Source organism: Carettochelys insculpta, chromosome 2 (genome assembly GCF_033958435.1).
Source record: "Carettochelys insculpta isolate YL-2023 chromosome 2, ASM3395843v1, whole genome shotgun sequence".
NCBI classification, from domain to species: domain Eukaryota; kingdom Metazoa; phylum Chordata; order Testudines; family Carettochelyidae; genus Carettochelys; species Carettochelys insculpta.
In genome coordinates this window covers 9936112-9963813 of record NC_134138.1, presented here as the reverse complement: position 1 = coordinate 9963813, position 27702 = coordinate 9936112, and the positions used below count along the sequence as shown (strand labels likewise).

At 43.7% G+C, this 27702-nt stretch overlaps 1 protein-coding gene across 3 annotated transcripts in view; it reads right to left on the bottom strand.

Annotated features, from left to right (window-relative positions):
• TSNARE1 (t-SNARE domain containing 1) overlaps positions 1–27702 on the bottom strand; it is a 751229-nt gene that overhangs the window by 438393 nt on the left and 285134 nt on the right. For all 3 annotated transcript variants that reach the window (XM_074986589.1, XM_074986590.1, XM_074986588.1), the window contains one exon: positions 12360–12429. In XM_074986589.1, the coding sequence (XP_074842690.1) occupies positions 12360–12429 (70 nt within the window). The remainder of the gene's footprint in view (positions 1–12359; positions 12430–27702) is intronic.

Below are 27702 nucleotides of genomic sequence, written 5' to 3'. Positions count from 1 at the left end.
TATTCCGATTTGCGAATAATTCACTTGGGGTAGGTGTACACAGCAAAATTATTTCAAAATAACTATCCTAGCATCTGGATTCAAATACATACAAAACAGTGGTTGACATTTCAAAACTGTTAAAAAACATGAGGAATAGTGCCTATTTCAAAACAGCTAAGTGCTATTTCGAAATGGATTTTTGTGTGTAGCAGTGTTAGTTTCAAATATGCTCTTTCAGAATAACTATTCTCCAATAGCTTATTTCAGAATAAGCTTGCTGTGTAGATGTACCCTAAGGCTCTGTCTAAACTACAGCGATCTTTTGAAACAAGTTCTTCTGGAAGATCTCTTCTGAAAAAACGTCTTTTGAAAGAGCGGGTCCACACACAAAAAGTGGATTAAAAATCAATTTGCTCTTTTGATAAAGAGCATCCACACAGCCCCCTCTCTTTCAAAAGAATGGGTAAAAGATCGGAAACTCCAGCACCATGAGAACTGCTCTTTTGAAAAAAGGGCCTGTGGAGTGTCTACACATGCCTTTTTTGAAAGAAGTTTTTGAAAGAAGGTGCTCTTCCTGATCTGGGAGTAGAAGAGGACTTCTGGAAAAAGAGCTGTGTTCTCTCAATTTCGGATCGAAAGAGTGCATTTTGTGTGCAGACGCACCACATTTTCTTTTGAAAAAGGGCTAGATTATCCGAAAGAATTTGCTAGTGTAGATGCAGCTTAAGTGACCTTGCACAATTTACTTAACCTTCTTGGGCCTCAATTTATCTATCAGTGAAATGAATATACATTAGCATATTTTCCTTACTGGGGATTTAATTAATGTTCACCTACATGACATCTTCATATCCTTCAATGGATAAGGGCAAAATGTTATTCACATTCCATGAGGCCATTACCAAAAATGAAATGAGAAAAAGAAATACACATGAAAAATGTCAGCCTCCTTTTAATCTTTTAACTGAGGTGTGTAATTGAAATGTAAACTGGCTTTTACATATTGCAGTGCATGCCTGTAAACCATCGCCTGACAATGCCTAAAGTCATGTTAATAGATATTATTCTACTGGAGTCAGCAGGGAGCTGGCAACGCTCTGTATTACAATGCTAGATAGATAGATTGATAGTCTTCAAATAATGCAGCACATCTGGATTTTCTCTCTGCATACCAGCTACACACCCTCCAAGAGGCTGTACGGGACTACCAGCTCTATAATGTAAGTCTCTTGTCAGCCTGCTATCTTGACTATCCATGGGGGAAAGCATTCACTTGTTTAGGTGCCCAGTCCCGCTCAAGTTGTCTTGTTAACCAATATTAATCCATGTTCAACTCCATTTGCAACTTATTCACTCAGCTGCTTATATGTTCCAAACCTTTCCTTGGCTTATTGAAGAAAGTGACCGTCATTGTTGTCTATGCCCTCTGACTCTGTTTTATAGATCACCTTGATATTCTGTACTCTAGTCAGAAACATGAACGCTGTGGCATACCAGTGACTATGCCAGGCATCAGGCACTCAACACATTTACTGTTTGACAATTACAGTGAAATGAACAACTGCACACAGAGATATTACCTTGTAAACATGAAGCACTCACAGAGTAACAGCTGCATTAACCTTGTTCTTATCTTCATGACTTCAGCCAAGGTTCTTAGTCTTACCAGTTTTCTAACACTTCAGCATCCTTCTCCCCAGCGGAGCCATTGGCCATTGCAGGCCCTGGGGCACGGTGAGAGTGGGGCCTGGCTCTGCACCTCAGAAAGGGCAGGGCCAGCAGAGGAAGGGGAGGGGGCTAGGGCAGTCAGCCCTTAGTGTTATTAGGAATGTGGCACTTGGGCCTCTCTCCTTCCCCTCAGAGCTGTGTAGACCTCAAACGGGCCCCTCTGAAATACTAGGCCAATAGGAAACCGCCGCCTTTGCCCACCTCACCCCACTCCTTGACAGGCCTGATTCTCTAACACTGTGATTCAAGTAAGCCAGCGTCCCAGGAATTATTGAGTTCTACTCCATATTTTGAAAACAATTTGCTATTCTACATTGAGGAAGAAATAACATCACTGTGCTTCAGATTAGCAGCACAGCCAACCCGAAGTTATCAAAAATCATGTATCAAACCTCTCAAAAGTCACGAGACTGGCTTACCACCAGGAGATTTTAAACAATAATAAACAGTGGGCTCTATTTATTTGCCTTGCAGCTTTTGAGCCTTTAGGTTTTACACTGGTCAAGCACAAACAAATATGAAAACCAATGAAGAAAAAAGGATTATAATAATGTAATACTCTGCTGGACATGCCTAATTCTTTTGTGGTTTGATTTGCCTCAAAATAATATGTGCACATGCATCTCCATATGTTCATAAGCAACAAGATTAACCACAAGTAGTGTATCAGTCACATGCCATATTCCCAAAGTTGTGACCTCAGTACACAGCTGGGTAACAGAAAAATAAATATGGTGATTCCAGAAGAAGTCTTGCTTTGACCAGCACTAAAGCTGGGAGCGTGTGGGCCGGGGGGTAAACATTTCCCCCACAGTTGGAGAATGCAATGTGGAAGAAATTAACAGGGTGACCTAGGAAACAGAACACAAATGGCTGTTCTCCATTTTAGTCCAGGAACCCTTTAACAAGTAGTTAAGTTTCACTCCTTCCCTAGGCCAGTTCCTACCTCAGCCTGTCTTGGTCTCCTAGGCCCTTTTCCTCAGGCCACTCCTGGGCTCAACTTTCTACAGACTTGTGCCCCTTCCATGGGTTCAGCATACTTCTCTCCAATACTGAGAGACAGCTCATAGGGCTCCTTCCCTGGAGGACTGGTCCTGTCTGCCTCCTCCAGGCACTGTGTCTTCATGTCCTTCCAGTATACTTTGGCTGCCTCCCTAAAGGTGTAGATCTTTTTTGCCCAAGCTTACTACAGCAGCTCATGCCACCTCGGTGGCTTCCCATGTCTTTCATGGTGCTTTGCCAGAGCTCTTTTCTCAAGAGAGGATCCCAAGGGGTACTTTTCCCTAGAGCTCCTGTCACTCTTCCACCACCTTGAAGTCCTCTTTTGTTCAGCACACTCCTCTCAGCTGGGATTAAACTTTCATTCATCCACTCAACTGCTTCCCTGCCACCTAATCCTAAACTGGGCCCAACCCAGGTGCCAGATGCACACGGGAGGACTAAATGTTCTCTGGCCTGAGTTAACGTTTCCACTGCAAGTTTGGTGTGAACATCTCTTTACAGTCTCCTTGGATAGACTGATTGAAAACATACAAACAAACAAACAGCTGTCTGAATTTGTAAAACACCTTCATTCGGTTCAGTATAATGCTGATGTAAGTCCTGTAATTTTCTGGAAGCTTTGTTTCGTAGAAGCTGCTGGGTCTAAGTATTATAAGTTAGTAAGAAATTGTTTATAGAGACCAGAAGTCTCTAAGAAATCCTGGCCATTCCTTTGTAAAAGAAACTGCTTTCTCTGAAATGAGCTTTGCTTTTGTGAGTGAGGAAAAGTGTGAAGGCAGGTGTGTATGCAATGGAATCATTCCCCAAAGCCAGCCTGTCTGGATGACCAGCTGCCAGCAGCACTCTGATGCCCAGAAAATAATAGAGGCTGAGCCCTGAAAAAGACCCATCCAAGAAAAAGAAAGAGGTCCCATCAAGAGAAGATCAAAGTTCCATCTGCTGTTATCTGATGATCATAGTCATACAACATCCTGGGCCAGTGGGTCCAAGAGCTATGGACTAAAACAAACAAAAAGATGGATAAAAAGCTAAAGAGGAGTTTTTGACTCTACCTTTCTGCAGGAGTTTGTCTCAGCTAGCTGGGGAGGCAGGAGGAGGTCCAGGGTCATGGCACTGGTCCCCTCTTCCTCTCCCCAGGATGGATGGTACGGACTTCTCCTGAGTACTACACCAGAGCAAGCTCACAAAGGAACAAGCTGACAAGGGGGGTCACACAATCAACTCAACACCCCAGAATCATGATTTCAACCAGACACACTGGACCCACTATGCTTTGACTTCCTCTGCTGTCCCTATGCATCTCTTCACCTGTGTAAGTTTGCCAGTGTACATGTGTGAGTGCAGGAGGGTATGAGTGTGATTTGATGTGTGCTTGAAAGCCAGTTCCCCTTTTTCCTTTAATCCAGAACTGGCATTTAATAAAATATATTTGAGTGTGATCCTGAGGTCATCACTAGCGTAAACTAAGGTAACATTTGAATCTACCTAGTGGTTGGAATATTAACAGAAGTGTCAGAGAAGCGGATTAATGGCCAAAGGACTGATGAAGTGGTTAAATGTGTGTGATAAGCTTATTTATCTTACAGTTTCGGAGTATATCATATGCTTCTGCAATTTATCACATAGATGTCACATTTCTGGGGCTTTACTATTCTAAAGGATATGAAATGTCATATAAATATAACATATAATTATTAATGAGGCAAGGGTATCACAGTTAAAAGTAAATGGTACCATCTGGTAACCCTGTTTTACTGTCAAACCAATAAGGTTTTTCATGTCAAAAATCGATGCCAGTAGTGATACATAAAGGACAGATGAAGCTAATCCAGCTGCTTTGAGCTTAACAGAGAAGTTATTACTTTGAAGGGTTTAACATATTAATGGAATCAAAGTGACACATCAAAATATTTATGGAAATCTTTTTAAAGCTTATACAAGAAGAGTAACAAGCCCCAATAAAATATGATTAAAATCCAACCCTCAATTAAACATGCTGACACTTAAAAGCTTCTGTCTGATTTACTTAAAAATCTTCTTTCAGTAAGTTATAGCTCTAAAATACCTTTCTACTCATCACTTTACCAAGAAAAAAAAAACAGAATTTGAATTTCTGAGGAATGAAAAAGGGATTTTTTTAAAGCCAAAGTCTCTTAATTATAAAATTTAAAGTTAATATAAGGAAAAGTCTGGCTTTTTTTCCTACAGATTTGAAGGTAATATAAAAGAATATAACAAATAAGAAGGGCTGAACACTGTGGATCCAGTAATAAGAGCACACAGGGATTGGCCCTTCTGCATGCAAATCTAGTAATAAGAAAATAACATCCTCTCTCATCATTGAGCAAGTGGTGGTTATTCTTTGCATAACAAGTGCTATTTTAATCCTGTATCCTAGCCTTAAGCCTACTAGAAAGAGCTCCAGGATCTCAACAGTGGAGAGATGTAGCTGAAGATTTGCCTCACCTATCTTTTCAACTCGTTTATTCAAGAAAAAGAGATTAGATAAGAGGGGTAAATATGCTAGATCGCTTTGGTGCAGTGGTAACTCACACAATACTGTCCAAACGGCTGAATATTTGGAATAGACGGCATGTTTCCCTTTGCACAGGGGTCTATAACCATCTCGGTCAAAAGGAGACCCCGGTGATCTCAAATGTCTTCAGCTTGCCTTAATGTTTTATACCTTTACAGGTTTTAAGGCCAGAAGGGACCATCATAATACTGTAGTGTGACATGCTATACAACACAACATAGAACTGTCCAGTACTTACAGCATTTCTTCAAGAAAAGCAGCCAATCTTAGTCTAAAAAGTATCATTGACAGAGAATCCACCATGACCTTTACTAAAAGGCTCCAGTGGACAATTACTCTATCAAAATTTACATCTTACTTACACTCTGAATTTGACTGGCTTCAACCTCCAGCTGCCACTGGACCATTTTCAACCTTTCTCGGCTAGAGTGAAAAACTCATTACTGATATACGCATTTCTCATGTAGTTACTTATAGACTTTAATCAAGTAATGCTTTAGCCGTTGTTGAGCTATATAGATTGAGCTCCTTCAGCATGTCACTGTAAGGCATGTTTCCTAATCCTTTAAGCACCCTTGTGGCTCTTCTCTATATTGTCCACAATATATCAACATCCTTTGTGAAGTCTGGACACCAGAGATGGACCCAGGATTCCAGGAGCAATCACACCAGTGCCTACTACAGAGTGAAATCACCTCTTTACTCCTATTCCAGCTTTTAAAATAGTTCATGCCTCCCCTACCCTCCTGGCACATGGGCTTGAGTTAAATGTGGTGATTCAGATTTCTGGTAACAAGCAGTCCTATGACACTTTAGAGACTAGCAAATTTATGTGGCCATGAACTTCCATGGATTTGACCTAATATTTTTTAGTCTCTAAGGTGCACCAGGACTCCTTATTATTTGTGAAGCTACAGACCAACACTGCTATACTGCTGAGATTTCTGGTCATATGTCAAGTCTTTCTCATTATGCAGGTGTGCATCAAACTGGGAGTGGGATGTTCTATTTCCTGGGGGCTCTTTCATGGTTCATCTTGGGTGACGAGCATCCCACATTTGGGTAACCATCTCCACAAAATACGTTGGTGGTTGTTCCTTGCATGTGAGGCTGACGTTTGGGGTAGCAGGAAGGCAAACTGAAAGGATTAATAGAATTTTCCAGATCTGAAAAAGTGGGTCTGTCCCACGAAAGCTCACCATCTAACAAATTATTTTGTTAGTTGTTAAAGTGCTACAGGACTGTATTTTTGTTTTTAGAAAGGATGAAGCACTTTACCTTCCTGAAAAGCTCTGTCGGTTTCTTGGCAATTTCACTAGCCAATTAGCTACATGATCGTTTTCTCTCTACCACAGCTGTTGAATAACAGTGTGGTGTGCCACAGCTGTCTTTTGGCACAGGATGCTCCCCAAGGTAGAGCAGGTGCTTAGCAGGGATAAAGCATGACTGAAAGCCAAGTACCACAAGCAATCCAAAAGCTCTGCTTTCCCATTCACTTGGGACAAAGAACCATTGCCCTTGATTCAGGCCAGAGCTGTTTGGATAAACTCATTATTGTAGAAAGTACTTTGGAATTTATTTTCAGCACAGGACTTACAACAGGGCTATTACACAAATCTTGCTAAAAACATTCTACTTTTGTATCTTCAACAAACCTATTTTAAAAGAATGTTAAGATTGCAAAGTGAAGCCCCCAAAAGTTCAGAAATACTAGGAATAAGCTTGCCTGTGCAATGGTAATTCAGCCTCCTTGTGCATATACTTTGTGAGAGTTTAATTGCCTGATATAATATCATTTTTTATTGCCAGACCCCTGGCTTCACTGAGTGCACAGAAGAGGCAGCATTCATTTGATGAGTAACAAATGAATATTCCTTTTTTCATTTTCCTCGTTCAATGAGGGGTCCCCTTGCAGTACTTACTGTACCACAGCCTGACTCAGCACTTAATACAGAATTATCAATTTTCTAATGGGCTTCTCACTCATAATCTCACAGGAGTTTACTAACATTGCTCAACATATCTTCACACTGCCAATGTGAGAAAAGTGGGTATTACTGAGCCCTTTTTACAGATAATGAACAGGAACTAAGGCCCAGAAAAGTCACCCATCCATTGGTCTACAAGAAAACAAGGAACATATAATTCACAGCCATGTGTGAAAATTTTGCTTTAAGTGACTAGTCAAACCTCATGTAGAAACTGGTGGAGGCAGGAAGAGAATTTAGTTCTCTAGGGCAGCATTCAATTGCCTTAACCATGAGACCATCCTTTCTCTCCCTGCATCCTCTGGATTATTTACCATACATCTTCCAACTACTGCAACAAATAATGCAGAAGTCTACAGTCAACAGCCTTCATCTTAACGGAACCTTGATTTGTCCCCTGAACATGTCTATCTGGTGCACTGAATGTGGCAGTGTTCTGTGGATGAAACAACATCTGATCAAGTGATTAAAAACCATCATCATGATGCATATGCAAAAGCATACGAAATTAAAGGGACAAAATTAACCTTGGTCATGGTTTTTTGAGTATTTGATGTTGCAACCTTAACATTCCTTTAACATAGAAAATTGTTTCCCAAAACCAAGGTTTTTTTAAAGGTTTTAAAACTTAAAAATAATTACAAAAAAACCCACAAATATTTAACCGCGTGGAACCATATTGTCCCTCACATGGCTCTCTCTGCAGGACTGGGATTTTTTAAATTCACAGCATAGTCCTCCAGCCCTTGACTTAATAGAGAATCTGATAGCATTAGAAGGCTGTTATCTTTCACATAGACCAGCCACTGGAGGGGTTGGAGGAACATACATTGCCAGGACTGCTGAATTATGTGCACTCCAGACCTAGATACCAGTGACCCTTTGTGACATAATAGCTGCGTCTACACGTGCACGCTACTTCGAAGTAGCGGCAGTAACTTCGAAATAGCGCCCGTCACGTCTACACGTGTTGGGCGCTATTTCGAAGTTGAAATCGACGTTAGGCGGCGAGACGTCGAAGTCGCTAACCCCATGAGGGGATGGGAATAGCGCCCTACTTCGACGTTCAACATCGAAGTAGGGACGTGTAGACGATCCGCGTCCCGCAACATCGAAATAGCGGGGTCCTCCATGGCAGCCATCAGCTGGGGGGTTGAGAGATACTCTCTCTCCAGCCCTTGCGGGGCTCTGTGGTCACCGTGGGCAGCAGCCCTTAGCCCAGGGCTTCTGGCTGCTGCTGCTGCAGCTGGGGGTCCGTGCTGCATATACAGGGTCTGCAACTAGTTGTTGGCTCTGTGTATCTTGCACTGTTTAATGAAAGTGTGTCTGGGAGGGGCCCTTTAAGGGAGCGACTTGCTGTTGAGTCCGCCCCGTGACCCTGTCTGCAGCTGTGCCTGGCTCCCTTATTTCGATGTGTGCTACTTTGGCGTGTAGACGTTCCCTCGCTGTGCCTATTTCGATGTTGGGCTGAGCAACGTCGAAGTTGAACATCGACGTTGCCAGCCCTGGAGGACGTGTAGACGTTATTCATCGAAATAGCCTAAGCTATTTCGAAGTTGGGTGCACGTGTAGACGTAGCCAATGAGTATGACAGTAAATAAAGTAATATTTAACAGCCAAAGTGCTTGAGGAGGTGTGATTCAGATTTAGAGGGGAAAGAAAAACAAAACAACAAATCAGATAAAATTTCCCTACTCAATGAATAAGTGAACAAACCATTTTATTTCATTGCACATGTAGGCAATGCAGAAAATTTGTTTATAGAGAGGAGGTGGTTACTCTTGACTAGGATGGAAAGCCTAGTTGGACAGAAAGCTGCCATGGAAGTGCAGCAAGATCTGTGAAGGCATGGAAGGCAGTTAAGAGTCACTCTCTCTGAACAGCATGGGTGGGAACTGCAATCAGACACAGATTATTATTATTATTATTATTATTATTATTATTATTAAAGGACTGTATTCCCTTTGTAACTTCCAATGAGACTGTCTGGCCTGGATTAGCTTATGCACACTACAAAACAAGATACAATAAGCAAGCCATTTTAACCTCATTTTTTTCTTGTAAAAGTCGTGTTCTTATTAAGCAGTCTGCTGTTGTGTATGGAGAAAGTTCAGCCTGCAACCCACAAAAAGGGGGTTCAGGATGGTAAAGAAGTTCTGGGATTTAAACCTTGACACTATGATCTTGGACAATAAGGCAAAGGTCTCCCTATGGTCTCTTGACAGAAACCTTCAGCATATTGCCAGGAGTGCGACAAAGATGCCTACTGTCACCTTTCCTGTTCTTGATGACAATGGACTGGATTACGAACAGGACAACAGATGGCCATCAACAAGGAGCTCAGTGGACATTTTTCAAACAGATAGAGGTTATTGATTTTGCTGATGATGTCACCCTCCTTTCACACCAACATGAAAGCCTGAAAAGAAAAGGTCACAACACTAGACAAAACTGCCTCAATGACTCGACTTAGCATTAACAAGGGAAAGACCAAGACAAAGAGGATCAACCGGTCCAACAACACCACCATAACACTGGGAGGGGATGACCTGGAAGACATGGAGCAGTTTACCTACTTGGGGAGTATTATGGGCACAGATTAAGGAACAAATAAGTATATTAGTGCCAGGACAGGGAAAGCAACAGCTGCATTCAAGACTCTCCGTCCCATATGGAATTCACAAACAATATCTGTGAAAATGAAAATGTAGTTCTTCAATACAAATGTGAAGAGTGTGATCTTGTATGGATGCAAGACTAGGCATGCTAAAAAGTCTTCGAATCACAAGCTACAGACATTCATAAACAGATACATCCCAGATTCATAAACAGGTACATCCTTCACATCAAATGACAAAACTTCATCACAAATGAGGAGCTTTAGAACAAAGCAGGGCAAGAACGAATTGACATTGAAATCAAGAGAAGAAAGTGGAGATGACTAGTCCACACTCTCAGAAAACCATCATCCAGCAGAGTCTGTCAAGCTCTTACATGGAACCCACAAGTAAAACGCAAAAGAGGAAGACCTCGGACTACATGGAGAAGGTCTCCTGAGATTGAAAGACAACAACTGGAGTACTCCTGGAGCTAGCTAGCTAGCCTGACCCTGCACCCACTTCCACACAGACCCCACTCCCACTCCATTCCTGCCCTCCACCTCCTGTCCAGATCCACAATCTACTCCTACACACTCTCTTCCACCAAGCCTCTGTGCCCAAGCCCTCTGCCTGGCAGTCCCCTCCCACACACGTAACTCTTCCTTTTTGGCTGCACCCCAGAGCCTAGGGGGAACACAAAAGCAACTAGCCCAGCCCACCAGCTCCCTGAGGCTGACTGTCTTTTTTATAGCTTCTCAGTGAGGAGCCCACATCAGTGAGGCTGTGAGCCCAAACTGATTTTTCAGCTTTCGAGGGACAGCGGCCCCCAAACTGAACAAGATTCCCCACCCCTGGGTGAGAGGCTACTCAAGGGGAAATGTGTGACAATCTCAGAACAAGAGAGGTTGCATACTGAGGAGGAGAAATAAGATTAAACCATAACTGTTCACTGCAGAGGTAGCGCATACACCTAAAAGGCCACTTCTGAACAATTAGAAAGGCATGTTCCTGTAGGTACAAGAGCAGCACCCGAGGAAGAACTGACTGCTCTATACTATGTCTCTGAGATAAACGCCACCTGCCATGACTAATGCTCGATGAAACACTATCTCAGAATGGCCACGCTGGTGCTGAACTGTTCAGTACATCCAGGCAGTGAGGTAGATGGATATGCTTACATCCCGTGTAGCGCTTTAGCTCCATCTGGAACATTATACATCTGCCATGTTGCAAAAGGCACACCCAGGTAAACACAGAGGTTTTGCTGTTGGATGTTTCAGGCCTACATACACATTCTGTGTGGATGAAACATCACCAAAAAGTAGCAGCATGGTGGTGAGCAATCAACAAGGACACTGAAGGCTTGAACACAATGATTTTGGTCACATCCTCCTGTTCCAGGGGGTGTTGGCTGCAGTACAGGATCTTGGAGAGGTAAAGTAAGGAGTAAAATGGTGGGAATCTTGGGTCCCACCTTCACAAGGAGAAAATATGAATAAGAGCCTAGATGTTGAGCTCTTCTATTCCCAAGGGGTGCTCCACCCCAAGGCCCTGTCCTCACTCAGCCTCCTCCCCTAAGTTCCCGCTCTCCCTCTGTGTGTTCCTGCTTCCGCTCCAGGGCTCTGCCCCCTCTTCACCCCTTCCCATCCTATTCCACCTGTTCCCAGAGGCTCCTACCTGCTCTCTGTTTTCTGCCCCCCCAAAGCCTCTCTCCCAGCCACCAGTCACTGATTAGCTGCATCTCCAAGCAGATGCTTGATGCCACTTGATCACCTAATTGGGGATTCCACCAAAGAGGTGGATGGAGGTTGCTGAGCACACATCTATTATGTTGTCTGGGTGCTCCTACCCCTGAGCACCCCTGGAGTCGGCAACTATGAATAAGAGCCAAATTCTGCCATTATGTGTCTGTGCCATGAGTTATGTTCATGTAAACGAGGACAAAATTGATTTTTGGATCTGGTTTTGTGACACTGGCCATTATAAAAGAGGAATTTTAATAACAAATTACCCGACACATGGAAAAGCCACGCACACAGTGAAAATCTGTGTGTTTGAGCTACAGCAAGAGAGACTACCCAAAACTGCTAGAAGTGTGATGTAACATTTTATTTTGTGTCTTTTGATATGTTCTGACCCATGCCAGTTTTGACACCATAATGAGCATTTTTTTTTTTTTTGCTATAAATTTATATCTTCCCATTACTCCCTCTCCTCTCTGCCTGACTGTTCTTGGCAAGGGAAGCCTAATTCAGCTTCCAATTCTGGCCATCGCATTCATTTTAAAAATATAATTAACCAGTCATTTTGCTTTACCCACTCAACATCCTTCTCGAACTAGCACAAGGGAAGTTTAATAAAATCATTGCACTTGCTGCCTCTATCAATCATATGTGTGAAGTAACACAAAGAGTTGTGCAAAACATTGTCGAGCTATGTAAGGGGGAGGGGAGGAAAAAATGGATGGGGAACATACAGGAAGACAGAGAGACAGAAACCCACAGAAATATAAAATAGACTCACAGTCCATCTCGCAGCTCCTGAGTATCATTTGAGGTCCCAAGGGATCTAAGAGTTCTTTCCAAAGAAGTCACTGTCAACACAAAAATTGAAAGAGAAAGATTTGACACTACATTTCAGACAAAAATTGTTTAGATTTGTAATGGGGTCTCTTTCAAACCTCTTGCACTAATATACAGAAATGAAAACAAAGATACAGCAAGAGCTGAAGATCGGACAATATTAACTCCATCATGGGAAATTAATAATGTCAACACTAGCAAGTCTTTACGGAAAATCAGGCCCTCTACCAAAAGAAGAAGCAGAGCATCCACATACAAAATGTGCTTTTTCGAACTCCTTTCAAAAGAATGGTGCTCTTCTTTTGGAGAATGTCTTCCTCTCCCAAATGAGGAAGAGCACCTTCTTCCAAAAGATTCTTTCAGAAAAAAAACGTGTATTGATGCTGCGTGGGCCTTTTTTTCAAAAGAGAAGTCTTCATGGCGCCAAATTTTTCGATCCCGGATCTGTTCTTTCAAAAGAGCGGGGGCTGTGTGGACGCTCTCTTCCGAAAGATCAGATTGCTCTTTTGATCGACCTTTTTGTGTGTGGGCGCGCTCTTTCAAAAGAAGATCTTCTGGAAGACCATCTTTCGAAAGATCACTGTAGTGTAGACACAGCCTATGTGGATAAGGAAGAACCAATGGAAACAGTCAAGCGAAGAAGAGATATGGCAAGAGAGTGGCAGGAAAGGAAAATAATCCCAGAAACCTTGAAGGAGCTTGACTCCACTCTTGAGAGGAACAAGCTGCCCTCAAGATCACTGTCAATATATCCTGTGGGGAACCTCCTTTCTCCCCACCGTCTGAGTAAATGTTACCTTTGTTACTGAGCCCAAATCCGTTCTGGGGCTTGGCCCTCTTTTTAGTAAAAATAAGGAACAGATCATGCTTAATAAACAAAAACTCACAGCCCCTGATGTGTACTGTATACCACTGACAAAATCATGGCTGCTGGAGGGGGACAGCCTGGGGAGTTCCACAGGTGTTCAAGAGGGGACGACCAAGGGTACTTGGTGGGGATTGGCCTGAGGGGAGCCACAGGTGATCTGAAGAGAGCAACCTGGGACCCCTGCTGCTGCTGGCTCTGTGCAGCTCCCCGGAAGCAGTATCATGTCACTTGGCTCCTACACAAAGGTGAGGCTACAGAGGCTGGAGGGACGAGCTCCACATTAGGGTTGCCAACTCTACTGAGGCTATTCCAGAAGATATTTTTCCCCCATCATGATGTAATACCATTTTTTAAAAATCTCCCGAAGGACTGGCAATCCTACTCCATGGACTGCTCCCATCGCAAATACTGCTTCCAGGAACCACGGCCAATAGCAGCTGCGGGGCCGGTGCCTGTGGGTGGGGAAATGTGCAGGCTTGTCTGGCCACACCTCTGCCTAGGAACTGAAGAAGGGCCATACCGCCACTTCTGGGGAGCTGTCCAAGGTACGTGCTAACTGAAGCCCTCAGCCCATCCCATGCTCCAACACCCTTCCCCAGCCCCGGCTCTCCTTGCACACCCAAACTCCTGCTGCTGCTGGGGTGTGGGGCCATGCAGGGCTCAAGACCACCCCAGCACTGGCCAGTGTGGCTGGCCCAGGGGTTGTCCACACAGTTCAAGCAGCCCCAGGCCAGTCACGCCATCCACTGCAAAAATCACGGAGGTCCCAGAAAGTCACAGAATCTGTGATTTGCACTATCTCTGGGACAAACAGCTTTACCCATCAGTGCTTTCTCCTCAAGTTGGCATCGCCTATAAAAAAACATCATGGCAGTTAAACTGCCAGGCCACCAACATTCTATGCTTCTTCTTCTTCCAGTATGCACAAAGGGCCTTGTGCCGCATATTTTATTTATTTACACGCACACATGCACACACGTGAGAACTAAAAAAGGTCCAGATAAGGCAAAAAAAATGATATGGTGTATGGAAAAGCTTCTGCCTGAGGAGAGGTTAATAACACTGGGACTCTTCAGCTTGGAAAAGAAATGATTGAGCAAGAAATATGATAGGAGAGCTTAAAAAAACATGAATGATGTAGAGAAAGTGCATAAGAAAGCGTTATTTACCTCATCATACAGCACAAGAACCAGGAATCACCCAGTGACATTTACTGACAGTTAGTTTAAAACAATCATTTTTCACACGATGCACAATTAACCTGTGGAGTGAATTGCCACAGGATGTTGTGGCTTCCAGAAATATAACTGGTTTCAAAAAAAAATTATATCATTTCATGGAGCATAGGTCCATCAATGGCTGTTGGCTGAAATGGCCAGGGATGCAACCATGCTTTGTGTTTTCCTAGCCTCTGTAAGGCAGAAGCCGGGAGTTGACAACAAGGGAGGGATCACTTATTTAGAGGGCTGGAGCACATGACTTCTGAAGATCACCTAGGGGATTTGGGCTCATTTAGTCTACAGAAGGGACAAGTGAGGGTGGATGTGATAGCAGACTTCAATTTCCTGAAGGGGATTTCCAAGGAGGATGGAGAGAGGCTGTTCCCAATGGTGACAGATAACAGAACAAGGAGCAATGGTCTCATGTGGCAGAGGGAGAGGTCTCGACTGGATATTAGGAAAAACTTATTTCACTAGGAGGGTGGTTAAGCACTGGAATGCATTACCTAGAGAGGTTGTGGAATCTCCACCCCTGGAGGTTTTTAAGTCCTGGTTTGATAAAGTCCTTGCTGGGATGATTTGTTGGGGTTGGTCCTGCTCTTAGCAGGGGTTTGGACTCAATAACCTCCTGAGGTCTCTTATAACTCTATGATTCTATGACTGTGTTCTCTTCATTCGTTTGAAGCACCTGACACCAGCCACTCACTGTTGAAAGAGAGAACAGCATTGCAACTTAACCTGTTCTTAACCACCGTACTGAGCACTCCTGGCTCTAAGATTGCTACCAAGAACAGTTAAAACTCTCATCCAAGGCCTCCTTGTCTTGTATATTGACTGCTCAGAACTCCACCTTCCAGACTTGATGAATCCCATCGTGCTCTACTCACATCCACTCAAACTGCTGAATCAAAGATTTTCTTCCCCATGGTTGGTTGCTTCAACCATGACAACAACAACAACAAAAATATGTCAAGTTATCACTGTAAGGGCTACGTCCCCCTGTACAAATTATACCCAGGCCCACTTCTTTGTGTGGTTCAGTCCCTCAAACTCCAGCTGCTTCCAATGAACACAGTTTTTGAACTTTACCAACCTAGAATGTTCTAGAACTTACACGTACTCTCACTGCAATTCAGGCGGCTTTTCCTGAGGAGGGGAGGCACCAACTGACTTTATTATCTCTAAAAAGCTGACTTCCAGGTTCCATTCTAACTTTCCTGCAGCAGTTGTTCAGGAATTCCCCACACAAATTCCGTGTTCTGTCTCAGCCAAAGGGAGTGATTTTTTTTTAAACTTTCAGCCAAAGACCTTCATTTGCATTTTGCAACTGGAAATAAACAAACAAACAAACAAACAAAACTACCTTTTTCCATATGTTCCCAATGAAATGGTCACAGCTAGAAACTTGGGCTTGTTTTACACTCTGCAATGACTTAAGTTTTATCAAAGTCAGTTCAGAAGATTTTTAAATATAACAAGGAGATTCTTGTATTAGATCTTATTATTTGTTACTTAGTCTATGTCAAAAATAGCCACAGCAGCATTTCAAACTCTGTGGCCAGTATGGAGATCACACAACATCACCACAAAGTCCTCAACACACAAACTGCAGACGTTTTTTGAATAGATGCCTGAGGTACATATTACAAATAAGATGGCAAGACAAAGTCACAAATGAACATCTGTGGACACGAACAGGGCAAGAGCCAGTGGGGATCCAAACAAAAAGGAGAAAATGGGGATGGCTGGGACATACTTTGAGGAAATCCTCATCCAGCATTGTTCGACATGCCCTAAAATGGAATCCTCAGGGGAAACACAGTCGAGGAAGACCCCAAATAACATGGAGGAGATCTACAGTCACAGAAGCACAAGAACTGGGACATTCATGGTGCCAGATTGAAGCCATTGCCCAAGATAGAACCAGAAGAAGGAGCCTTGTGGAGGACCTATGCCCCACTTGGGGTTCACAGGTTTAACTAACTATGTAAAAAACACAACATACAGAAAAGTGACTAAGTTAAATTTAGAGTATTTTCAGTGTTTGAGGTCTCAACCTTAATGCTGAATCAGCAGTAGATTTTTCCCCCTTCTTGCATTTTGTATATCAAGTATATAACTACTGTAGGATATTTCACAAAGAAATACAAATAAAAATATAGGCCATTAGTATTACTTACCTTTTGGATTTGGATTTCTCTAGTATCTTAAGTCATGGGGGGAAAAAGATGGCCTGGGATGATCACTTACATTTTGAAATGAAAGTCAGAAAATCAAAAATTCTAATCCTTGTTCTGAAACTGGCTCCACCTGTGTCCTTTCTGATGCGCTTAATCATTCTGTGGTTTAGTTTTACTATCAGTAAGGCAAGAGTAATATTATCAGTAAGAATCACCCTTTTCAGAAGCCTGGACAGTATCATAAACTGAATTGGTGTGACAAACTGACAAACTGAACTCTCCCCCTGAGATACTGGGATGAAGTCGGTCAAAGATTTCCAACACAACTGGTTTTTGATGGAAAACTGGGTTTTGAATTAGGGTTATGTTTCTTTGTCATGAGAAGTGCCTGTTTTCCATGGCAAGTTTCAACTTTTCACAAAAACAAACAAAACAAAAACAACCTAAAAACAACCTGACTACCCAAAAATCAAAAGCTTTTTGGCTCCATACCCAAAGTTTCAATTCCAAAAGGCCATCCAACGTGCCCCCAAGGAGTTGTACCTCCCATGGTTTCCGGCTCCAATCTTCCCAGAGGGCTGGCTTCCGGAGCCAGGCTGCATACCCCACTTTTGGCTCCATGATTCTTTCATTGTGCACCACAAGTGTTCAACATCATGGAAAACGGAAAATGTAGTCCAGACAAATGGTAACGGGAGCACAAGGCAATTGAACTTCAACTGCCTTGAAGCAGCAGTGTTATCTTTCATAATCAATCAATTTTTGTTCTTTTCCAATCAAAAGCTTGAGCTGATTTTTTTTTTTCAAGATTTGATTTATCATGAAAAAGCCACAATATTTTTCAGTTTCACCATAAATTGCTATGAAAAAATTCTGGACCGGTCTAACTGGAAATAGAAAGAAAACAGCTTGTAGCTTAAACAGAGAAAGGAATTTTAGTTGCATTTGCCACAAAATCTCTGCCAGCTGTTTGGAAAGACCCAATAGTAGAACAAAGCCTGCTTGGTCCTTGTTATGTTTCCCAAAACCCAAACAACCAATAAAACCTTTTAATTTAACTAGAATGATTTTAATTACAGAAAGAGAAAGAATAACAACAAGAGAGCGAAGTCAGTGGGATCTTGCTTCAAAATTTCAACTGCTCATCCCAACATCATAGTTTGACTCAAACTCCCATCAAAACCAGCTACTTCCTTATGATAACTCTCTTAAGCCCTGCATCCAGAATGTTGCAGTTCCTAATGGGACACTGAATATTAATAGTCATGACAGTTCATCAAGCTCCACACACAGTTCATCAAGCGCTACAGATAAGCTCTGAAACAGTTCACAAAATCCCAAGAATTCATGCTGCAATTTAACTCTTTTAAAGCTACTATGGTCAATGGAAGCTTACATTACCCATAAAAATGCAATAATAACGTGTTCAGATTTCAGAGGCAAGTCAAATATTGTGGAAGTGAAGACAGGGAACTCGGTGGCATCTCAGCCATTTGTCCTTTTCTGCACGCCCCCCGCCCCACCTCTTAACTCCACATATTTTTCCAATGTACACACTACAGGTAGGTCCATACAGCAAAGTCATTCCAAAATAACAGCCATTATTTCCAAATAATTATCTGATAGTCAACACACCATATTTGAATTTCAGAGGTGCCATCTTCTTCTGGGTGGGTCCTAATGCCTTCTTGATGCTCTTGTACATTCCCCTGAGGTTACCAAAGTCAGCACCAGTCTGGATGCTGCTGCATAGCTCGAGCCAGTAGTTGTTGGCACAGTGCCTGGCCGTCTGCTGTACTGTTTTTCTGGCTGCTCTGAGCGCTTGCAGGGTATTCTGGCTTGGTGAACGTTTGTACTCCAGGAGCGCAGCGTGCTTTTTTTCAATGGCTGGAATCATCTCATTGGAGTTAGCTTCGAACCAGTCATTTGTGTTTCTAGCTCTTCTTCCAAACACCGACAAGGCCGTGTTGTACATTGTATCCCTCAGATGCTGCCATCTGGATGTCACATCGGCATCCCCAGGGTTGCTGAGCAGGTTCTCCTTGAGGGTCGCTCTGAACTTTTCAGCTCTCTCTGAGTTAGCCGTCTTTCATAGCCACCGTGCGTCCAACAGCTTTGTTTCAAAATAGACTCCCTGGCTACAACTACACCATAGAGATCTTTCGAAAGAAGCCCTGACGGAAGAGCTCTTCCAAAAGAACTCCTTTCGAAAGAGTGCGTCCACACACAAAAAAGAGGATCAAAAGAGTCATCTGCTCTTTCAAAAGAGAGCATCCACACAGCCCCTGCTCTTTCAAAGAATGGGCCCCGGATACAGAAATCAGGTGCCATGAGGACTGTTCTTTCAAAAGAAGGGCCCTGCCAAACGCCTACACACATTTTCTTTCGAAAGAATCTTTTGAAAGATGGCATTTGTCCTGAAACAGGAGTGGAAGAGCACTTTCAAAAGGAGCACTGTGTTCTTTTGATTTACTTCCAAAAGAATGTTTTTTGTGTGTAGACGTGCTGTGGTATCTTTCGAAAGAGCCCCCTTCTTTCGAAAAATCTTTTGAAAGAATTTGCTAGTGCAGACACAGCCCCGAGAATAGACACTATATTTCAAGATATGTAAGTGTTATTTCAAAATGCATTTTGTGCACAGCAGCATTATTTTGAAACAAGCTCCTCTGGAATAGCTTATTTTGAAATAAAGCTGCTGTGTAGACATATCCACGGAATTTGATATTCAAAACTATCTAGGAGATTTGGATGCCTTACACAGCCTGGGACAAAGTGACTCCGAAGCCACAGCGCTGTATTGTGACTGCAGGAGACATTATTGTTTGGGGTTATCTTCTCTCTGTAACCCATCAAGCAACCTAAAACCAAGTCACCTTGCCCACCTGCTTTAGGCTTCCCCACACTGACGTTAAAAGGTGCTGCATAGTAACAGGATCATTTCTGCATCTTGGCCATCATTCCATCTTCTCTACAGAGCAGGACCTAGTATCCAGAATGGTGTATGGACAAATTGAGAACACAAACAGCTGCCACTTTTGCTTACACATTCACCTAACTGTCAGCATCTCACTCGATGTCTTGTAAAGCATTTGGAGACACAATAAGTTTGGAGCCCAGAGTAGTTACACATCAGCTAAAAATTATGTTTATGCAATGTACACAGTGGTCCAAAGAATAAATTATAGGTTTTCACTAGCATCTGATAGCTTCTCTAAGAGTTTAACCTTTCTAGAGGTCTCACACATATGATAATTTCTTCCAGCTTTATTTTCCAACAGTTTTAATAAATCAATCCAAAGTGCAATCTATATATTGCCCATTTCCAAGATGAAACATGACAGCTTCTAAAAATATTCCAAGGCCAATTAGACCTTCAGAGAAGAACTCAATGCAGCAGCAACGAATTGTATGGTACTTGCAATACTGAACTCGTCAGATAACTGAATGAGTCAAGGCAGCTTGCACATTCACAAAGGTACTCAATTTATGAGAATGTGTTACTTTTATGTATATAATTCAACCAGGGAAGAAGTTGCTCATCATCATGACGATATGTTTTTGACGTCTGCAGAGAAAACCATGGCAATTCCGAATGAAGGCTATTCCCTTAATGTCTCGTACTGCCAAACTGGGGAGATCTATGGAAGACAGACGGATCTGATATTCCAAGAGTTCTGTGTAACAGCAGCATAGATCTTTGATATTATGTACTGTGGAAGAAAGAAGCTTGTCTGAGGCAAGTAATATGTCAATACAAGCTGCAGAGCCCCTGAAAGGCTAATTTTTGACCCAATACAGCAGTGTTGTTTTTAAAGTGTCATAGTCGCTTTGTTCAGTGCAAGAGCATTTGGGCTCAGGGCATGTCTACATAAGCAGTCATTTCAAAATAAGCCATTCTGGAACAGCTCTTCTGCAATAGCTTATTTCAAAATAACAGAGCTGCACACAAAATACATTTCAAAATTACTCTTAGCTATTTCAAAATGCAGAGTCTACATACATAGGCTACATCTACATATGAGATACATTTGACTTTATTAATATCAATTTTGTGATTCTGAAACTTATAAATTTGAATTTGACCATCCTCATCTGCCCAGGTGTTCCTCACAACTTCAACTCATTGCTGCCACACTCAAATTGGTAAACATCGACTGTTGCAGTAGTGCATTGTGGGAACCTATCCCTCAGTTCCCTCCTCCCCATAGCATTCTGAGTATGCTTGCTGGTCTTTGACATTATCTTCCCACATTGCACTTTGCTCATTCACCTCTCGTGCTAAGCAAACATCCAGTTTTCCTCTTGAAAGGAAGGAAAAGTAGGGCATCCACATAGATGGCAAGAAAACTTACAGAAATGTCTTCCTCCTGTAGCTGAACTCTCAACTGGCCATCCACTGAGTGCCCCCCATCCCGTGATTGTATCCAATACCTGAAAATAATACAGGGACCCTGACTGTATTCTCAAAGTTAGAAGAAAGAGGATAGAAAAGTCTAGGGCAAAAGATCTTTAACTTTTTTTGAAAATAATACAGGGACCCCCAAAAAGCTTGAAGAAAGAGAAGATAGGAAAGATTTTCAGAAAGGACTGTTGTTAGGGGAGAGTCCTTGGCTTTCCGGTGCACTATAAGGCTTCTGATATAATAATGTATGGAGATACACATCTCATAGAACTGGAAGGGACCTCAGAAGGTTATTGAGTCCAGTTCCCTGTCCTGTTGGCAGGACCAAGAACCAGCCCTTTTTTAATCTATTTGCCCTAGATCCCTAAATGGTGTTCTGAAGGATTGAATTCACAACCCTGGGTGTAACAGGCCAATGCTCAAACCACTGAGCTCTTCCTACCCCCAATGTCTGTGCCACAACTGTGTTCTCAACTGGCCATATACTGAACCGCCCCGCCCCGCCCCCCTATCCCGTCCCATCATTGCATATGAACCCTGAAAATAATACAGGGGCCCAGACAATATTCTCAAAGTTGGAAGAAAAGGTATAGAAAAGTTTAGGAAAAAACAATTTTTGACTTTCCTCTACACTACACAGATATTGCCAACTCGGGTGATGGCAGTTAAATATCAGACGCTGAACTTATAACACAGACAGGAATCTCACCCACCCCACCCCTGTGTTTCTGCAGGGGTCAAAGCGTGAAGACACATAGGAGATGGTAGCATAACCAATGCATAGCAGGCTCCAGAAAATATTTCAATATTTTTGGTGGGGTGCGAGGGGTGCTGTGGTCCGCGGCTGCAGAGCCCCTTGGAATGTTGAAGTAGCTGAAATAGTCCCCCCCAAGTATCTTACCCGCCGGGGGGAACTTCCCCCTGAGCAGCTGCAAGCCCCAATGGTCCCATGCTATGGGGGTGGGGGATGAAGATAGAGGGGGGGTAGGGGGTCAGTTGAAGTGGTCCTCCCTGAGTATCTTAGCCGCCCGGGGGAGACTTCCCCCTGGCAGAAGCAAGGCCCCTAGTATTTTAACTGCCAGGGGAGACTTCCTCATGGTGGCTGCAAGCCCCAAATATTCTTCCTGCCCTTGGAGCCCTAATTGTGCACAATCTATAACATGGTGTTGCCTGGCAGCGTGGTCACCACTGAATGGCAGGTATGTCCTTTTATTGGGTTAGGGGCTACCCACGTGATGTGGGTGACACAGAAAAGATGCAGATGGTGTGGCACCTGTGGGAGAGGAAAGAGAGGTTCACACACAAATGTAAACCACTGAGAAGAAGTTTCTCGGTATCTTATGCAAGCACAACACCCACAGCAGCCTTGTTGCCATGTGGTGTGGTGGGGCAGCAGCTGGCGCCAGAGAGTGCAACTAAAAAACGAAAAGTTTAGACAGACCCACAAACTCCTTGCAGGACTATTTGAATAGGTAGATGCACTCACTGTGCTAATTGCAAAGAAAGAAAGACATTTCTCAGCCTCTCATACAAACAAGAGCCCACAGCCACAGCCTTGCTGCTCCCACTTTGAAATTCATGGTCTTCCTGTTACCTAATTAACTGGCAAGCAGTGGTCAGAGTGGAGCATTGAGAGGCATTGTGGGTTACACACAGAACACCTCTGGAAGCTAATAAATCTGATTGTAAGATATGGAGTTTCCACACTGGCCTTAATCGAACTTCTGAATTTGAGCTTGACGCTATACCCGTCAGGTAACTGCAATATTGTAATCTCGGTATTAGTGTTCCCTAAATCGAGCTAATGGTATTTACAGTGAAGACAGTTACGTGGTAGTATCGAGCTAACTGCCTTAAATTCAAATTTATCTCATAGAAATGGAGCCATAAGCACTATGGCTTATTTCAAGATACATTATGTTCCCTGTCTACACCACACTTATTTTGAAATAGGCAGTATTCCTCATAGAATAAGGTTTACCAATTTCAAAATAAGAAAACTGCTATTTCAAAAATATTTTGAAATAGCCGTTGTGGCATGTAGATGCTACAATAGTTATTTCACAATAACTTTGCTTTATAAACTTACCTTAGGTGACCCATCGCCTGTGGCTGACTTAAGTGGGGCAGTCTTTCTTTGTGATGGACCAATGGCCTGCTTGATCCCATCGTACATTCCTCGCATGTTACCAGTGTCCGTGGCCTGCTGAATCTTGGAGCAGAGTTGGAGCCAGTAATCATTGGCACACCACCGAACAACCTGCTGCACTTGACTCCGAGCAGATCGGAGTGCCTGCAGGTTCACCTCACTGGGAGAGGACCTGTATGCAGCCAGTGCCTCTCTTTTCTTCTCAATCAGGGGCGTCAGCACTTCAGTGTGGGCTTCAAACCAATCAGCAGACTTGACTGTCTTCTTCCCAAAGGTAGATATCGCCGTATTATAGATAGCGTACCGTAGTTGTTCCCATCTCTTGCTGATATCAGTGTCGACCAGGCAGGGCAAGGCCTCTTCAAGTGCTTGGACAACCTTGCATACTTTTGAAGGGTCACGAGTCTTGCCAGTGTCAATGTGCAGCCTCCCTTCCTTTTTGGAGCGAAAGAATCTTCGTGGCTGGATGTGCACCTTACTACACATGAGCAAATGGTCAGTGTCACAGTCTGCGCTGTGGTAGCTACGTGTCACCCTGACATTACCTAAATGGCTGCATTTGGTGAGGACGAGGTCAAGCTGGTGCCAATGTTTCGATCTTGGGTGTCGCCACGAAACTTTGCACGTGTTGTTCTGAAGAGGCTCAATGTTCTTGCGGAGAGAGTCTACCCTGAGTCTCAGTGTGGGTTCAGAGCTGAACGGTCCACCATAGACATGGTTTTCTCTGTTAGGCAACTACAAGAAAAGTGCAGGGAGCAGAACAAACCTCTGTGTATTGCCTTCATCGATCTGACCAAGGCATTTGACCTCGTCAGCAGAAAAGGTCTGTTCGTGATTCTGGCTAAGATCGGCTGTCCCCCAACTCTGCTCAGCATTATTAGGGCCTTCCATGAAGGCATGAAGGGGACCGTCATATACGACGGATCCACATCCGAACCCTTTGAGATTCTCAACGGAGCGAAGCAGGGGTGTGTGCTGGCTCCAACACTGTTCGGCATCTTCTTTGCAGTTTTGCTCAAATATGCCTTTGGAACTGCGACAGAGGGCATCTCTCTCCGCACGAGAACGGATGGCAACCTCTTCAAACTGTCGAGGCTTAGAGCGAGGACCAGGGTGCTTATGAAGTATCTAAGGGAGTTCATTTTTGCTGACAATGCAGCTATTGCTGCTCACACTCAGCAGGAACTGCAGTCACTCATAACTCGCTTTGTGGATGCATGTATGGAATTTGGCCTCACAATCAGCTTAAAGAAGACCCAGGTGATGAGCCAAAACGTGGGTAACGAGCCATCTATCAAGGTGCTAGACTACAAACTGGGAGTCACCCATGAGTTCGTGTACCTAGGCTCGACGATCTCGGACAACTTGTCACTTGATAGCGAGATCAACAAGCGCATTGGAAAAGCCGCCACGACGTTCTCCAGGCTGATGAAGAGAGTCTGGGCTAACAATGAGCTCACCGTACACACCAAGGTGCAGGTCTACACAGCCCGTGTTTTGAGCATACTGCTGTACGGCAGTGAAACATAGACTTTGCGCTCAAAACAAGAGCAGCGGCTCAACACATTCCACATGCGCTGCCTTAGGCGCATACTCGGTATCTGATGGTAGGACAAGGTCCCCAATAGCGCAGTGCTTGAGAGGGCAGGCACTGCCTCCATGTTCACCCTTCTCAAACAGAGGCATATGCACTGGCTGGGACATGTCTCATGCATGACAGATGGCCGAATACCGAAGGACCTCCTCTTCGGCAAACCAGCATCTGGAAAGAGGCCGAAAGGGCAACCTAAATTGCACTACAAGGACACGTGCAAGCGTGACCTCAGCGCTCTCTCTATCAGCATGAACACCTGGCATTCGCTCGCCTCAGACAGGCACGCCTGGGAACAGGGAGTGAAGGAAGCGCTTGCTATGTATGAAACTACCTTGGTGAAGGAAGCGGAAGACAGGAGAGCCCTCAGGAAGATCCGTGCCCATGATACCAGAGCAACATCTGCCTACTGCAGCTCACACTGCGAAAAGGACTGCCACTCCTAGACTGGATTGCACAGCCACAGAAGATGCTGCTCGAATCAGTCCAACTGGGGCGCAAACCCATGATCCCTCGGGATCGAAGGATGCCTACTAACTAAGGTGACCCAGAAGTCATGCCTATATTGAGTATCACTAGTGTAACTGGGCATAAATGTGGGTAAATGGTGTTTACCCACTTCTCATATGGGGAATGTGTAGATTAGTTGTTTTCCACTACAACTTTTGTTCACATGTATGATATTTAGAGATAGTGGGACAGAGCCCCCATTGGTGTAAATCAGCACAGCTCTAATGATTTGCATTAGTTAAGGATTTGACTCAGAATATTCATATATTTTCACGGAAGCTTTAAAGCAATTAGTCCTAAAATGTCCAACAAAATTTTATAGCCCCACAGGATAATGCAGAAGCCTTTGCTCAGCCCCTCAGATTAAAGAAGCGGGGTACACACTGCACCAAACACTCACATGAGATCATAAATAGATAACAGACAGGAATGTGAGCTAGAAGTATCCTTTTAGAGCAGTCAGGTCCTCCAACCAGTGTGGGACTGCTGCTGCCAGTGCATTCTTTAGTGATCAGCTCCTCAGACATGATCTACTGAACCAATTCCTTTTACTGGTGCTGGGTTTTCTTCATTTATTTATAAGGCATTTACTAGGAGGCAGCTAAGTGCTGCTCAATAGAAAAAGAACACAAAACCCTTCTTAAAAAGTAACTACAAAAGTCTCCAACCAGCTAAATGCCATCCATAACCTTGGGGGGAAAATCTGGCATGCACAAAACTCAATAGCTATCAGGCAAACCTCTCTAACCACAACAAGGATAGTTCCTAAGCATGAAATGGGATGAGGAAAGCAGACACAGACACACAGGGAAGGGGCCCAAAGCATGGCTTCAGAGAACTAGGCCATGTAAAAGAGCTGGACAGCTCCACGGGTACTGCATGTTTCGCAGACACCTAGCACGAAGCAATGAGATAGCAAGGTAGCAGAATAGCAGTTGCATCATTGACAATGGCTACAGCTATAACACAAAATCATCATCTACAGGTATGAATGATGCAATAGGGAGACAGTGTTGCCTCGTGGATAAAACCCAGGGCTGGCACTAAGGCCTGGCCTCAGTGGCTCTGCCACTAACCTGCTGTGTGAACTCGGGCAAACCACGTCACTGTTGCATTCCTCAGTATCCCCATTTGTACAGTGACACTGACGTCCTTTGTAAACCACTTTGAGATCAATGGATAAAAACCACTCTGTTATTTGAATAGGGTGAGGGCCACTAATATACTCACAGATCTCCTTACAGCCTTTTGCAGTACCACTTAACCTAATTTTGCTGTTACACCAACCTTTGTAACAGCCTGCTTCCCTCAGTGTTGTGAGTCCCAGTGCTTACTTTCAATAAGTGCAGCCGATCCAGGCCTGCCAATGTGGGAGCAAAGGGGGCAGTTGCCACACTGCTTGGGGTTTCAAGGGGACCTGGAACTCTGGCTGCCACCACCACCAAAGCAACAGCAGTGGCAGGTGCAGCACCAGGTTCTTTTGAAATGCTGCAGCAGCGTGGCTCTGAGGGAGAGGGAGACAGTGCCCCTATCTGAGTGGTGCCAAGGGAGGACTGCCCTAGGCCCTGGCCCTGGCCCCATCTCTTCTGGGGGTGAGGAGTCTGGCTTCCCACCCTTTTTGGTCCCACTGAGCTGATCACAGAAAACAAAAATCACTGCATCAAAACTAGTGACCACTAGTGCATCAAAAACTATTTTATAGCTATCCCTTCATTCCAAAGGATACCCAAGGGCTTTAAAAACATTACACACTCATGTATTGCAGGACCTGATTGCACTATTCCAGCCATCCTCCTGCACAGCACAGGTCACAGAATGCCACCTGCAGCTGCTGTATCAAGACAATAACTTGCTGCTGAACTACAGGGCATGCTTTACAAAAATGTCAAATCTTCAGTCCAAGTGATGCTGAACCCAACGTGCCTCTCCGAGAGCTGTTCAAATGGTTGATCACGCTGATTTTAAGAGTTTTAATTTGTCTAGTTCAAACTTGCAAGCACTGCACTTTGTTCTGCTTTGTCTGTAAGATTAATGAGCCCAGTATTATCAGATATCTTCTCCCCACACAGGTACCTGTAAAACGTGATCAAGTCACCTCTTAAACTACTTACTAAGCTAAACAAATAGAGGTATTTTGTGTCATGGAATCATAGAATCCGAGGGCTGGAAGAGACCTCAGGAGGTCATCGAGTCCAGACCCCTGCCCAAAGCAGGATCAAGCCTAATTAAAGCATCCCAGGCAGGATTTTGTCAAGCCGGGACTTAAAAACTTACAGCGATGGAGATTCTACCACCATTTTAGGTAATGCATTCCAGTGCCTCACCACCCTCCCAGTGAAATAGTTTTTCCTAATATCCAATCTA